Here is a 14,064-nt window from a genome sequence, read left to right as displayed (position 1 = left end):
GCTGCTGTGGCCTGGGGGCCTCCTTAATTTCTTCAACCTGGATCACACCCCGCCAATGGTCCCCCATTGTTAACATCCCTCTACTGGAAGTAGCAAGGTTGAGTTTGGTTTTCTGCCAAGGACCCTTGAGTGACCACCAAGACTCAGGTTTTTTCGCTTTAAAGAATCTGGAGAGGCAAATCTGTCTGGCAATCCTGGAGAAGGGCCAATCCCTCGTGGCAGCCAAAAGGGTGGTGTCAGAGCCACATGAAGGCCCCGCCGCCATCTGCATTCCGTAAACAAACACCCGTGTGCATCCAGGGAGAGCCAGAGCCCAGTGACAACCACGGCTGTGACAATTTTATAGAGCCCCCATATCAGAGAGGACAGAAGTAATTAGGAAAATCATAAACATTTCTGGTGTTTTCCATCCGGCCGCTGGGAGCTCCAAAGATGTTGCTTTCCAATCCGCAGTCACATTCAGGTTCCAGACACTTCTTAAAAGAAGTGTCCGAGTGGCTAGGGTCAGAGTGCATCTGATTTCTGGGGTGAATGTGATGGGCCTACTGCTGAGCTTAGTTCTGGAAGAATCCTGACCCCGCTCCCTGCTCTCTTCCTCCCTCTTCTCCACTTCCCGCTTGCCCGCCTCCCTCCCAAGCTGAAGCTCCCTCTCTTCACTTTCACTTTGGAGATGTGTGCTTGGAGCACCAACCTCCACTCAGAGGTTGACAGATGCCGAGAACTGTGCTCCCGAACATCGAACATCGTGGGTTCATTCCCACCCCTCCCCGTCAGCCTCTGTGCTGAGGGCAGAGAGCCGAGGGCAAGGAGAAAAAGATGAAACCCAACCTCTTAGCAGAGGTTGCCTGGGTGGAGATGAGTGGTCAGGGAAGGCCCCCCTACCCCTGAGGAGGCAGTGTTCAGGGGACACCAAAGTGATGAGAAAGATCCAGGCGCTCAGAGGACTTCTCCTCTGAGAAGTAGAGGAGCAGAGCAAAGGTCCAGGGAAAGGCCTGTGAGTTGGGATGGTGGTGGGGAGGGGGAAGGGGCAGAAGATGAAGCCGGAGAGCCAGGCAGAGACCAGCCCGCTAGTAGCTTTGGAGTGGAGCTGCCCCACATCCCAGCTGCTGTTCTAGCACAATTGTTTATACCACCCCCTTGACTCACAAAGTGTCCCTGCTTATTCAAGAAATGACATGCTCTTCCTTACAGGACAGAGCAAAGAAATCTAGGTTTTTCATATTTTAATGGCCATGGGAAGCCATCAGAGGATTTCAAGCAGGGGAGGGACAGAATCCAAGCTTTTTCCTTCATTCACCAAATGTTTACCGAGTTGTCCTCCTCGGCTCTGGGGCACAGCACTGAGCCCCACTTGGCAGACCTGCCCTCATGGAGTTTACATTCCACTGTTAGAAACGGTGACACACTTCTAACAAAAGGAACTAACTCTCCACCCTCGGTGCCCTCGACAACTGGAGGCGCCCATTGGACAGAGGGAAAGATGAAGCCAAAGGAGTATCCTGATGGTTAGTTTTCTACATGTAATCACTGGAAAATCCTAAGCTACTTTCCATGAGGTCTGCTCCCAAATTTGACCCTGAGGAGGTTTCCATGGGGAGCCACTTGTAATATGGCTTGCCCTTGACTCCCCTTTCACCCACATACCTACGTTTCTATGGTCAGTGAGCCTGGACATGTGCGGTTTGCTCTGACAGGGCCCTCACTCCAGGCTGGTCCTTAGCTCTAGGTAACAGGCTTACAAATGCTCACAGAACCCTAGCTTGAGTGGTCTAAGCAGAAAGGACCATTTGATACTGGCACCTCTCACCCCAAATCCTGCCTCTGTGCCAGGCATGGAGCCAATGAGGAAGAGAAACCTTGGCCAGATGTGTCTTCAGGCACAGCTGGATCCAGCAGCCGGATTGGGTCATCAAGAGTCCTGTCTCACCGCATCTCCTGATTTGCCATCCTTCATGCTGCCTTCAGTTTGCCTTAAGAAGTCCCCAGTGACCCGAAACCTCTAAACAGACACCCAGCAACCCAGAAGAGAACTTTGATTTTTTTATTAGTTCTGTCAAAAGTCCTAGAATTGGGTTCTCTTGGACCATAGGCTCCTCACTGAACCAGCTACTATCTCCAGGAAGATGGACGACCCTAACTGGCCAATCCTGAGTCGTGTTCTGACGCCTGCCACAGACCCTTTGGGAGGGGGTCAGCTCCACTCACACTGCATGGACTGAGAGTGGGAGAGCAGGAGGTGCTCCAAGGAAAATCCAGGGGTTTGGAATGAGAGAAAATGAGGCAGGCAAAACAGCTCATGCCCACTGCCCTGTTGTCCCTGGGAGAACAGAGCCCATGAGTGACTCCTTGCTTCCAATCAAAAGGCAAATTCACCTTCCCTGGGAGTGGAAGCTGGGGGTGGGGGGTGGGTTCTGGCATCAGCTGTTGTGACTCGGGCCCCAGATCCACTCCTGACTTCTGCCCCACCTCAGGCTGCCAGCAGCCTCTTCCCATAGGCAGCACAGATCCTCTGGGCCCCAGGCCATCCATGAGATCTGTGACTCTAGTGGAGGCGGGGCTGCAAGGTACCTGCTCCCACTCAACACCTACCTGGGATTGGAAGCTGTAACCTGAGTCCTCTGGAGCCACCCGGTCCCATTCCCCCATGGGTTAGTCAGTCATATCTGACTCTGCAACTCCATGGACTATAGCTCACCAGCCTCCTCTGTCCAAGGGATTCTCCAAGCAAGAATACTGCAGTGGGTTGCCATGAGAAGGGATCCCAGCCCTTCTCCAGGGGATCTTCCCGACCTGGAATACCTTGATCCTAGCCTTTCTGAATGGCACCCCACTCCAGTCCTCTTGCCTGGAAAATCCCATGGATGGAGGAGCCTGGGAGGCTGCAGTCCATGGGGTCGCTAAGAGTCGGACACGACTGGGCGACTTCACTTTCACTTTTCACTTTCATGCATTGGAGAAGGAAATGGCAACCCACTCCAGTGTTCTTGCCTGGAGAATCCCAGGGACGGGGGAGCCTGGTGGGCTGCCGTCTATGGGGTCGCACAGAGTCGGACACGACTGAAGCGACTTAGCAGCAGCAGCAGCCTTTCTGAGGGCTTCCCAGGTGGCTCAGTGGTAAAGAATCCACCATCCAAGGCAGGAGACACATGGGTTCAATCCCTGGGTCAGGAAGATCCCCTGGAGAAGGAAATAGCAACCCACTCCAGTCTTCTTGCCTGGAGAATCCCGTGGATTGAGGAGCCTGGCGAGCTACAGTCCATGGGGTCACAAAGAGTCGGACAGGACTGAGCGACGTAACCACAGCAACAACAAGCCTTTCTGAGACCTCCAACCCTTGGGCAGGAATTCTGCTTCCAGTCCTGGGACCAGAGTTGGGGGAGGCCAGAGGAGCACAGTGGTAGGTGGGGACGCTGACTATGTGGGGAGTTAGGAGAGGACTGCTGTCCTTCTGGCCTTAAGAACTTCCAAAGGAACGGGTTGCCCCTCATGCATCTTGTCACTTCGATGCTGCTCGATGGTGGGGAAGGAAGGTCTTTTTCATTGAGCACCAGTGACCTGCAGGTGCTTTTGTAAGTTCTGCGGCTGCTCTGAGGATGGTCCCACACCAGCCTGTCCAAGGGATGAGGGGGTAGGAGGCTCTGGAGGTCCACTGGACTTCAACCAGATTCTCTGACTGTACACGGTGAAACCGGTACCCACCATGAGGCCACCCCGTTCCCAGCCTCCCTCCTGCCAAAGAGAATGGGCCGTGAGGTCAGGGAGGGAGAGGCTGAGGCCTAGGGGATGAGAAGGAGGGCGTCAGAAGGGGCACGGCACTCATCTCCTCTGGGAGGGTGAGAGCCCCCAGCTCAGGAAGGGAGGGGGCGCTGCGGCCCAGGCTGGCGCACGGGAAGCCCCGCCAGGGACCAGGAGGAGGGCTTCCTCTCAGTGTCTTCATGCCACAAGATGTAAAATAATCCCCTCGGCTCAGAAAAACACATTTTATGGCCATCTGACTCATTTCCCACAAAGCTAGGTTCAACCCCCATCCCCCCCGCCAACCACGTGTAGAGCTTTTGTTTTGAAAAATAAAAAAATATGTTGAAAATTTCAAGATGACTTTTAGACATAAATTGTTCCCTTCTTCACCCCCGTCCCAGACCCCCCTCACCTAATTTCCCAAACACTGGCTGCCAGAGCCTCGGGAGCATCCGGTCCAAGTGGGTGTGGGGTGACTCTGGGCAACATGGCCCCCAGGTCCAGGCCAGAGAATGTCTGCTGGGCATGGAGATGGGCCGAGGGGCCCTCCAGGGAGGTGGGCCTCCCTGGCATCTGCTGCAGTGCCCCGATCCTTCTGGTTTGGGGTCCCCTGTGGGCCCCAACACCCACTACAAGCCCTGCTATATCTCCAGGCCTGGGCCCCTCTCCAGAGTTCCCGGGACGCAGGTAAGGTCTGGCTGGTTCCTCCCCTTCCCGAATCTCTAGGCCAAGGGTTACTCCCAGGTGATCTCAGACACCCAGCTGGGACTCGCCCAGCCCTCTCTGCTGCATGGCTCCTCCCTCGGCCAGCAAAGAGTGGTGCTGAGCCTGACTGCCCCCGAGGCCCCAAAACTGAAGCACGGGGGCCCTCTGTTCCCCCAGGTACATCAGGGCTTTCCATTACCCCACAGGCACCCTGGGGCTCGGCCTCCCGGCTCCCTCTTCCTCTGCCATTCCTTTAATTTCCCAATGACCTTGAGCCGTGGGCATCGGTATCTCCATGTCTCAGGCAGGAAACAGAGCCCCAGACAGCACGTGACCCTTGTCAGCTGAGGAAAACCTGAGGGCAGACGAGTGGGCAGCCTCATGGTTCCTGCTGACTCCCAGATAGCCGAGGAAGTGCACCAGGGTCGGAAGGGCAGGGCTGGGTGGAAGGCCCCTGGTTTCTGGTGTGGCACAGATATACCTAGAGAACACCCACCCCGAGAGCCAGCCTCCCGTCTTTGCCGGGCAACTAGCGCATTCAAGGCCCTCCACACAGCACTCGGGTGGCCACCCACACCTTCCTGATCTTCCCAGAGGGTGGCCTCTGGAAGCTTCCTAAGGGTCTCCAAAGGATGGGCAGCAGCCTGTAGCCAGGCAGGGACACCCACCAGCCTGAGCTTCCATTGAACCTGTAGCCCAAGCCGGGCAGGAACCCGCCACTCTTGGGCCGAGCAACTCAGCCCATGGGCTCAGGCTCCTCAGATTCAGGACGAGACAGAGCCACTCATTCCCCACCCTCTGCAGCAAGCCTCCTTGGGGCCCACGACTGTGGGCCAGAGTGCACCCAGAGTACACTCCCCCCAAGAGCTGCCCGCTTCTCATCCATTGTAGCCCACAGTCCACACTGGGGTGCCACCAGAGTTCATAGTTCTCCAGGGCTCTGGGTCCCCACCCAAGAGCAGGAAGCAGCCGTGGGAAGCAGCAGGGGGCTGGAGTGTCTTACCGTCAAGGGTTCAGCAGAGAAGACCCTGGGGTTAACCAGGGGCAGGCATGGGGGGAGTGTGGACTGGGGTCGTCCAGGCTGACTGGGCCCTGAGCATCAGGGGAAGGGCCAGAGGCGACCTGGACTTCCTTAACCACAAGAAAATGACTCAGCTAAATTGAGGAAGATTTCCGTTTCGGCAGACTACTTTTTCCACTATGGTAAGAGTTTTTACCCACAGGCTCCAGAGGAGCTGATACCCCAGAGAGGGGCTTAGGGAGTTTCGATTTGAATAGTCAATGCTGATTCTTAATCATTATTTTGAAAAAGCAGCTTTTGGTTTTCCAGCAGGTGGTTGGGTCCTGGGGAGTGAAGCTAGGTGTGTGTGTGTGTGTGTGTGTGTGTATGAGTGTGTGTGTGTATATACACAACTGCTTGTTTGTGCCTTGAGGACACTGGGGCCCGAAAGAAGAGATCTAGTCAGGAGTTTTTCCCTTTGCCTGGAGACAGGTCTTGGCCAGGTCTGCAGAAATGACGAATTTTCCAGCCCTCTGAGCATGTTGACCTGAACAGAACTAATGGCTCCATGGATTGAAGGCTAAGTTTGTGCCAGGCAGCAGTGTTATATAGGCACAACCCACTCCTGGATGGGAAAGCAGAGTCAGATGCAAACCCAGGCAGCCATAGTAGACACTGATCACCACCCCCACCTGCCCTTCCTCCAGCTGCTGGTATCTCCTGACATTTTCCAGGCTCATCTGCCATAGCAACCTGCAGCTCCGGGGCCAGCCAGGACTGAGGGCTTCCCAGCTAGGGTCCTGCTCAAACTCCAGCCCATCAGTGATCAGAAGCTGGGCCTTGCCCTGGATTCTGAGATGTCAGGTCGGGGCATCTCCAATGCAGCCCCGGCTCTGAGTGACCAGCCCATTCTTGAGGCCCAAGAATGGGAGATGACTGCTAAGATCTTCCCAGAGCAGAGGGCCCAGCCCTGTTCCTGCAACTTCTAGCCTAACGAACATGATGAGGACAAATCCTGGTCCAGGTGCTTAGTAAGGAAGAAGGCCAGTTGATCTGGGGTCCTCCCACTTCTGATTCAGCCCAGGTGGGCTTCCTGGCGGTGGGTGCCAGCAGTCTCTGGACTGAATGACAGCACTGATCACAATAAGGGCCTCCAGGACAGTGACTGCCCAGGCTGGAAGATGCTCCTCCCTATCCTCCCGAAGGAGATCCGCTAGTCAGCTCCCAACCTGGAAAGATCCACAGCTGAGAGAGGGTCCTTCTTTCTCACTGCCCCTTCCAGGAAAAGCTCTTCCCTGAGATCCCACTGAGAGGGGCAACAGGGCCATCGCTGGCTGACCTCGATTCTGCTGGGGGTCACCACACATCTTGTTTCACCAGCTGGGCTCAGTTTCCCAACCTGGAGTGGAGTGGGGGGTCCACTGCCTAGGCAGGAGCCTTGCCCTCCACTTGCTCAGGGAGCCTCAGGGGACAGAGCTGGGCCTGGCCAGTGTGGCTCTGTGGCCAGCGCTCGGCTTCTGCCTGGGGCCAGGACACGTGTCCAGGCTCTGCGGCCTCCCCACGGTCCAGCCCGCTGGCCAACCTCCTGGGGGAGGAGCAGGGGCTGCAGAGGCTGGGGGAGGAGGCCAGGCTAGTGGCCCCAACGGGTGCTGGCAGTTCCAGGACAAAGGGCAAGATGCTCTGGCTGGAGCAAGGGAGCAGGGCAGGGAGCAGCATGAAGATGAGAGCTGGGTGGAGTGGCCGAGGGGCCTGAGCCCAAGTTCTAGGCTTGGTTCCTCCTCTGGGTGCCCCCCTGGGAGACAGAAGAGGAGAGACAAAAATGGGGAAGGGGCTGAAATAGGCCAAGACTAAGGTAGGGGAAGGAAAAGGAACAGAAAAAGAGTATCAGAGGAGCAGCTTAAAGAGGAGGTCCCCAATCCAGGAGTCCCAGCTCTAGTAAGGAGATTTTCTCCAGGCCAGGGCCCAGGGGTCAGGCAGGAGCCTTGGAGGTGGGTCTCCCTGTTTATAGTCCTTGCTCCCTTCCACAGAGCCCCACACCTCCGCCTGCCCTGCAAGGCTCACACTAGATGGCCATCTGTGAGTGTGTCATCCATGTGCGGTGTCTGTCATAGGCATGTATGTGGTGTATGTGTATGGTGTGTACCATGTGTCTGAAGCCCTCTGCCTCTAAGACACTCACCTGCCCAGAGTCTTGGGGACAGCCTAAGCGCCAGGACAAGGCCTCTCTCTGAGTTCAGCCTCCTTGGTGGGGCTGAGTCTCTGCCCCTCCAGAGGCCCACCCAGGTGTCTCACTTGCCCTGAGAGGGGCGCAGAGGAGGCAGTCCCTTCTCCTTGGGTTCCCCCTACACAAGAGGTCCTTGGGCTCCCAGGAGCCACGCAGCCCCAGGTGGAGGCGGACCAGAGGCCTCTGACTGACTCAGGTGCAGAGTCAGCTCCAGGCCTCTGCAATGGACAGAGACTCAAGGACTCCCAGAGTGGGCCACAGAGTGTTTGCTGCATGCAAGGATCAGTGTGTGCATGTGTGTGTGTGTGTGTATGCTTCCACACAGACATCAGGCACAAATGTTCATATTCGTCCCCTTGTTGGTGAGCTCCAGCCAGTTAGCCTCACCCATTTGCCCATCATCTCCTCACCCAGAACCTCCAGTGGCTCCCAAGACCCCAGGGTACCAAGCTCTCTGTCACTAACCTGGTCTGGCCCTTCCTTCATGCTAATTCCTCCCTCAAAGCCCTGGCTACAGCCAGGCTGGTTCCCTCATTGGCCCTCGTCTTCATTCACTTTTTCTATGCAGAAGTTTAGCAGCATGTATATTTGCAGCTAGTGTGTGTTTGTGGCATCTTCTCTGCATGGTCTGAGTCAGGTGTGAGAATGTGCAAATTGGGGAAGAAACCCGATTTGCATTGCTGTGAGCAGAAAGGAAATTCATCAGCTCCTGTGATGAAAAAGCCCAGGATGGTACTGACTTCAGGCACAGCTGGTTCTCAGCTGTGCAAATCCACGTCTCTCTCCCAGCCCTACTTCCCACTGTGCTCCTCCACACCCACCCCCACACACCCACCCCCACCCTCAACACACAGGCTCCCAGCAGGACAGCCTCCAGGCTCACATTCCCTGCTTTGCCACCTAGGGAAAAGAAAATGATTTTTCCCAGTATTTTCAACAGAAGTCTCAGGGCTGACACCCATTGGGCAAGTCCAGGGCACGTGACCAACTTCCGGAGGCCAAGACTGGGGCAGCCCTGCCTGAACCACGTGGTCGGAGAGCGGGAGAGAGCTGGTTCCCCAGAACAGCCCTAGAGGAAGGAAGTCGACGCTGGCAGCCAGGGACACCGGGGCTCAGATGACTGTATCCATCAGTGAGGATCTGGGGCAGGGAGGGACATGAAATATTCCTGTCCTGGGTCTCACTCCAAGCCAGGATGCAGTCTAAAATCCTGGGGCTGGCAAGTCTGGGATTGGTATGCCATTGCTTGCAGTGCATATGGGGAAACTGAGGCCCAGAGGGTCAGGGTCACACCGTCAGTTAGGGCAGAGCCGGAGCTAGAACATGAGCCTTTTGACAGGTGATCCTAACTGTCTACACAGGAGCGTTCAATGCAGCCCAAGCTGCTTGCTGTGTGCCTGGGAGAGAGAGTCTGACTTATTGGCCTGGGGTGTCCATCCCAGATCAACCGGTCAGACCTGGGATGTGGGTCCTGAATGTCAGTGTCCACAAGCATCACGTCACAGAAGGTTAGCACTGAACCCCCAGGTTGTGCTGGGGGTTCCAAGCTCAACGAGCCCTGGCAGTGCTGATGCAGGGGGCTGAGGCCAGGGCCAAGACGTCCGTCAGCAAACCCTAGTCCAAGAAGAGGCCCTCCACCTCAAAGGCCAGGAGCAGCAGGGAAAGGTGCTGAGAGATTGAGTGCTGGGGCAGGAAGAGATGGTAGGCAGATCGGTGTGGGGGTCAGAGAGACCCAGACATCCAGACCACTAACCACTGCCGCAGCCCGCAGCTGGGAGGGGGAGGGAGGCCTGGACCATGAGGCCAGAAGAGGTCAAGGGGCGGAGAGGCCATGATGGGCCCAGTGGGCTGCAGCAGGTTGAGGACGCTTGGCCAGAAAGGCCTGTTTACTCAGAGGCCCACGAGGTCAAGGCCCGAGCCCGGGGTTAATTATTAACGGCCACCCGGCTTGTGGCTGTCCGGTGTGGTGGAGGCCAGAGACCAGAGGCCCGGAACCACGCCCCGGGTCACCCCATCCAAGAGGGTCCCCGAAGCACTCTCCTTCCCTCGGCTTCCAAAGGCACCCCCAGCCACTCAGACACCCTCCTTCCCAACTCTGGCCAGAGGGAGGCCTGTTTTTCTGGCAGGGGAGAGCCGTGGTGCTAGTATCTGTGGGGGAACAGGCACCAGAGGCCTGAGGTCACGGCGGGATGGGGGGTGGACTGAAGGTGCTCTGGGGACCCCCAAAGGGGTCGTCACTTGTGGGGACCCTGAGCCAGGATAGCTGAAGTCCCAGTCTTACCCGACCATCCTAAAGGAGCCAGGACAGGCAGTTCCCTGAGCGCTGGGGACGCTTCCTCCCTCCCTACAGAGCAGGTGCTGACAGAGGCCAAATTAGCGGCTTTGGGGCTGCAAATCCCCGCTTTGTCCTGCAGATTAAGCTCTCCTACGGGGCTGGAGAAGGGAGCCTGAGGGGCCAGGGCTGGCCGCCCATCTCTCTAGCCTCAGCCCAGCCTCCCTCCCAGAGCCCACTCCCTCAGGATCTTATCATGCCCTCCCCAACCCCAACCCCAGGCAGCCTTGCCCTCATCCAACCCTAGATACAGGTTTCACAGGGGGACTAGAGTGATGGGGCGTGGCGGGGCAGATCAGCACCCCCAGTCCCCACCTTGGAAGGAGGGGACCTTGTTGAACCCAGGGGCTGACTCAGTAAGTCCACAGCCCAGGACTCTGCCTTTCTCAGGAATGATGGAGGGGTCAAAGCTCCTGGTCCCCCCAAGAGAGGCAACGCTTCAGAAGGAGCCCCCAAGAGGCAGAGCTCTCCTGAGACTTTTTACTCCCTCCTAGATTGGGACCATCAGCCTTGGAAGATTTTCGGTTTTATCTCTGGAGGCTGTGGTGGATGGGGCCTGTGGAGGGAGAAATGGGCAGGGAACCAGACAGACGTCCTGGCTTCACCGGGTGGGGCCCCTGGGACAGCGGGTTCCTGGGGGCACTGGAGGTCCCCCTTCCCTCTGGCCGTGCCCTCCCCTCCAGGATGTAAAGGGGGCACCCAGGCCCAGAGCCCCAGCCTGTGTGGCCCCCTGAGCATGTGCAGAGCATCGGGAAGGGCTTTAGGGCAAGTCCTCCAGGCCCGCTCCAGGCAAAGCTTTTCTGTAGCCGCCTCTGGAAGCTCAGCCCAGACGGCCTTCGGCCCCAAGGAGCACAGCCAGCCCAGACCCTTCAGCGTCCACTTCAGGATACAATTGTTCCCTTTTTGAGACACCACTTCTGCCCAACCAGGAAATCCTGAACCAAGGCTGCCCGTCCCTCCCTGAGTCAACACTCGCTGAGAAGGAGGGTGGGGGAGAAGGGAAACAGGCCAGGGGACACGGTTCGAGCCACGCCAGCCCCAGGAGTGCGGACCACACACACACTCACAGAGATATGCACACAGGTGCACGCAGATCCTCCTCATGCGCTCAGTTACCCGTACACATGAAGACACCACGCACACACAGGCACACACTGTACAGACACACCCATACCTCCTCGTCGTTCACACCCACACACCCACGCACACTCAGAGTCACACATGTACACACAGATGCACACACATGCCCAGGCCTTCCGGTCCCCAAGCTCCCACACACACCCACAGACCCAGACCACCCCGCTCCATTCTGCTTGCCCGGTGGCCTTCACCCTGTTTGGTGCCCTCGCTTGAAGCCGCTAGCCACACGGCGCCCAGGAGCCTGCTGCTGGCAGCCTAGGAAGTCTGAGACCAGGATCGAGTACCTGAATCTCACTCAGGGTTCTGTTTTAGGGGGCAGATACCGCCCGGAACATCCTGGCACCTCTGCAGAAACAGGGACAGGGAGGAGGAGAGGCAGCCGGGACCAGACTGGGGCTGGAGGTGCCCACCACCCTTTCGTGGGAGGGGCACCCATCAGATGCTGATGGCTCTCTCATCAGACCAGATGCTGGCTTCCTGCAGGCCTGCCTAGCTAGACAGACCCTGGGACAGGGCCGTGCCTGGCAGTGAACTCTCAACGTGGACTGGCTGGACAGACAGACAACAGCTGGGTGACGGTGGAGAAGCTCTCTGTCCTCTGGGCTGGCTTCCGGGCCCAGGGAGGCCCCTGCCACCCACCACCCGGCTCACTCCACAGCACTGAGATCTTGCCCACGGTTTCTGTCTCCGGAGCAGCGGGCGGGCAGCCCTGGGACATGCCTACACAAGGCTCCCTGGCGGCCACACGCCAAGCCAACGCCAGAGCCAGGCCAAGAGCAGGAGTCTCGGGGCCTGCCCACCGCCCACGTCCCTCCCAGCCTTCTGCGCCTGCTCCAGCGCAAGACCGCGAGACCCAGCCCTGACCCCCCAGAGCCCAGAGTCCTATCCACACACTAGCCCCCCCATGCACCTCAGGACAGGTGTCTTCCCCTGCAGGTCCCACCCTCAGCAGCTGTCCAGGGGTCTTTGCAAATGTCAGTCTGGTCCTGTTCCTGGCCTGGCCCCCCAAAGGTGCTCCAGGCCCTTGTATCTGCTGCCCTCCTCCCCACAGCGTCCTGTTGGGTTCAGGGTGGCAAGGCCGCCTCCCTGTCCCCATACTTGTTACTCTGCCCATCTCTCTGGGCTGTCTCTAAAGCAGCTTGCTCCTGCCCCGGGGTTCCCTCTGGGTCTCTGCTCGGCTGGCCCTTCTCCTCACTCAGGTTCAGGCTCTGCTGCCTCCCACCCCAGGGACCCCTTCCTGAAGTAACCCCCAGTCTCTGTCCAGGGACACACTGGCCATGCCCCCACTGGGCTAGAATCCCAGGAATGGCCCTGTCCGTGGCCTCACTTGTCCGTATCTGTCTCCTCTGCTGGATTGTCAGCCCCATGAAGTAAGAACCTTGAAAACCGAAGGGGATCTGTCTGGCAGGTAGTTGGTGGGAGGCGTGCCGATGATTGTTGAGTGAATGAGTGAGGGGCACAGGGCAATCCTGAACCCAAACTCAGGAGTGTGGGATAGGGGGGGCCTCGTGTCAGGTGTGGAGGCAGGCTTACAGGAGGCTCGCTCACACCCCACGGGCGGGCCCAGCCGAGTGGGTGAGGCGCCCCTCGAATCAGCTCCCCTGGGTTTACTGTGGTGGTACACTCTGGCAGGTCCTACTCCCGGAACCTTTGGAATGTGTCCCCTGCCTGCCCAGACAACCCCGCCCCACCCCCAGGTGCAGCCAGAACCCCCTCTCAGCCCCAAACCCCTCACCCACACACATAGCCTCCCTGCCCTCCTCTGCCATGCAGCTCCCTTGGCCTGGCAGTGCTGAGTGTCCATTAGAAGCTTCTGGGCACTTGCTAGGCTTCTCTCCACCATCTTGGGCAGCTTGAAGGTGGATGAGAGGCCTGGTCAGAGGTCAGAAAGATGAGGATTGGGCAAGAGGTCAGTGGGACAGGTCAGAGGACAAGGGATCCGTCAGGTCTAATGAAGCCCAGACTCAGGAAGGGGGTTACTCTGAACCCAGAAGCTAAGGGCTTAGTTAACTGGTTAGTTGGTTAGTTAGCTCCCTCATTCGTTTGGCCCTCCAGTTGTTGAGCACACACCATGTTTGAGCGGGGGCCCCTGGGGACCACTGACTAGGTCAGTCTCAGAGTGGGGAGGCTTGGTTCTCACCCTGGACCCTGGATCAGTCTTCCACTGATCCCAACCCATAATATAGTCTGTGAGTGAATTATTTTTACACTTTTTAAAACGTAGGAAAAAATCAACAGAAAACTCATATTCTGTGACATATGAACATGATGCGAAATGCATAAAGAAAATTTTATTGAAGCGCAGCACACCCTTTCACGAACACCCCATCTGTGGCTGCTCTTGCCCTGCAGCGGCAGCAGAATAGGAACCGAACGGCCCACAGAGCCTAAAAGATTTCCCATCTGACCTTTTACCAAAAAGGTTTGCTGCTCACTGCCCAGACTGTCCACCCTCCATCCGACGGGCTATGGGCAGGCCAGCTCTGTGCCCAGCTCTCAGTTTCCCTCTCTGTTCCATGGGGTGAAGCTTCCTCCCTCAGGCAATTGCAGTGAGCACTTGGGGGTTTACAGCTTGCCCCTCCCTACTTTTCTTTTCCTTTTTCCTTTAAGGAACTGAGGGCTTACAAATTCCGAGTCGGGCACAGGGCTGGTCTGACACCCAAGGCCTGCTCTCAAGGGACACACACGGCAGGGCATGGAGACGGTGTAGCTGGAGGTTCAGAGGAAGGGCAGGGGACCTGGCCTGGAGTGCAGAGAAGGCTCCTGGCGGGGTTGGGGGTGGTGGGGGATGCCCAGGCTAAGTCTTAACATACAGGTAGAAATTTGCTAGGGGGAAAGGAGCAGGGAAAAGCATCGAGGGTGGAGGGAACAGCTTTAGCGAAGGTACAGAGGCTGCGAAAGGGGCAGGCCGAGACCTGGTGGAGG

The 14,064-nt window shown here is 57.5% G+C and overlaps 1 protein-coding gene across 1 annotated transcript in view; it reads left to right on the top strand.

Moving 5' to 3' along the window:
* Positions 1-14,064, top strand: part of CEBPA (CCAAT/enhancer binding protein (C/EBP), alpha) — a 46,767-nt gene that overhangs the window by 15,591 nt on the left and 17,112 nt on the right. The window contains 3 exon segments of the mRNA XM_010849281.1: positions 2,472-2,564; positions 4,140-4,294; positions 4,392-4,425. Coding sequence (XP_010847583.1) covers positions 2,472-2,564; positions 4,140-4,294; positions 4,392-4,425 — 282 coding nt within the window.

This window comes from Bison bison, unplaced genomic scaffold (genome assembly GCF_000754665.1).
Source record: "Bison bison bison isolate TAMUID 2011002044 unplaced genomic scaffold, Bison_UMD1.0 scf7180017864280, whole genome shotgun sequence".
NCBI lineage: Eukaryota > Metazoa > Chordata > Mammalia > Artiodactyla > Bovidae > Bison > Bison bison.
Note: the sequence above shows the minus strand (reverse complement) of the source record. Positions and strands in the feature narration are given on the sequence as shown.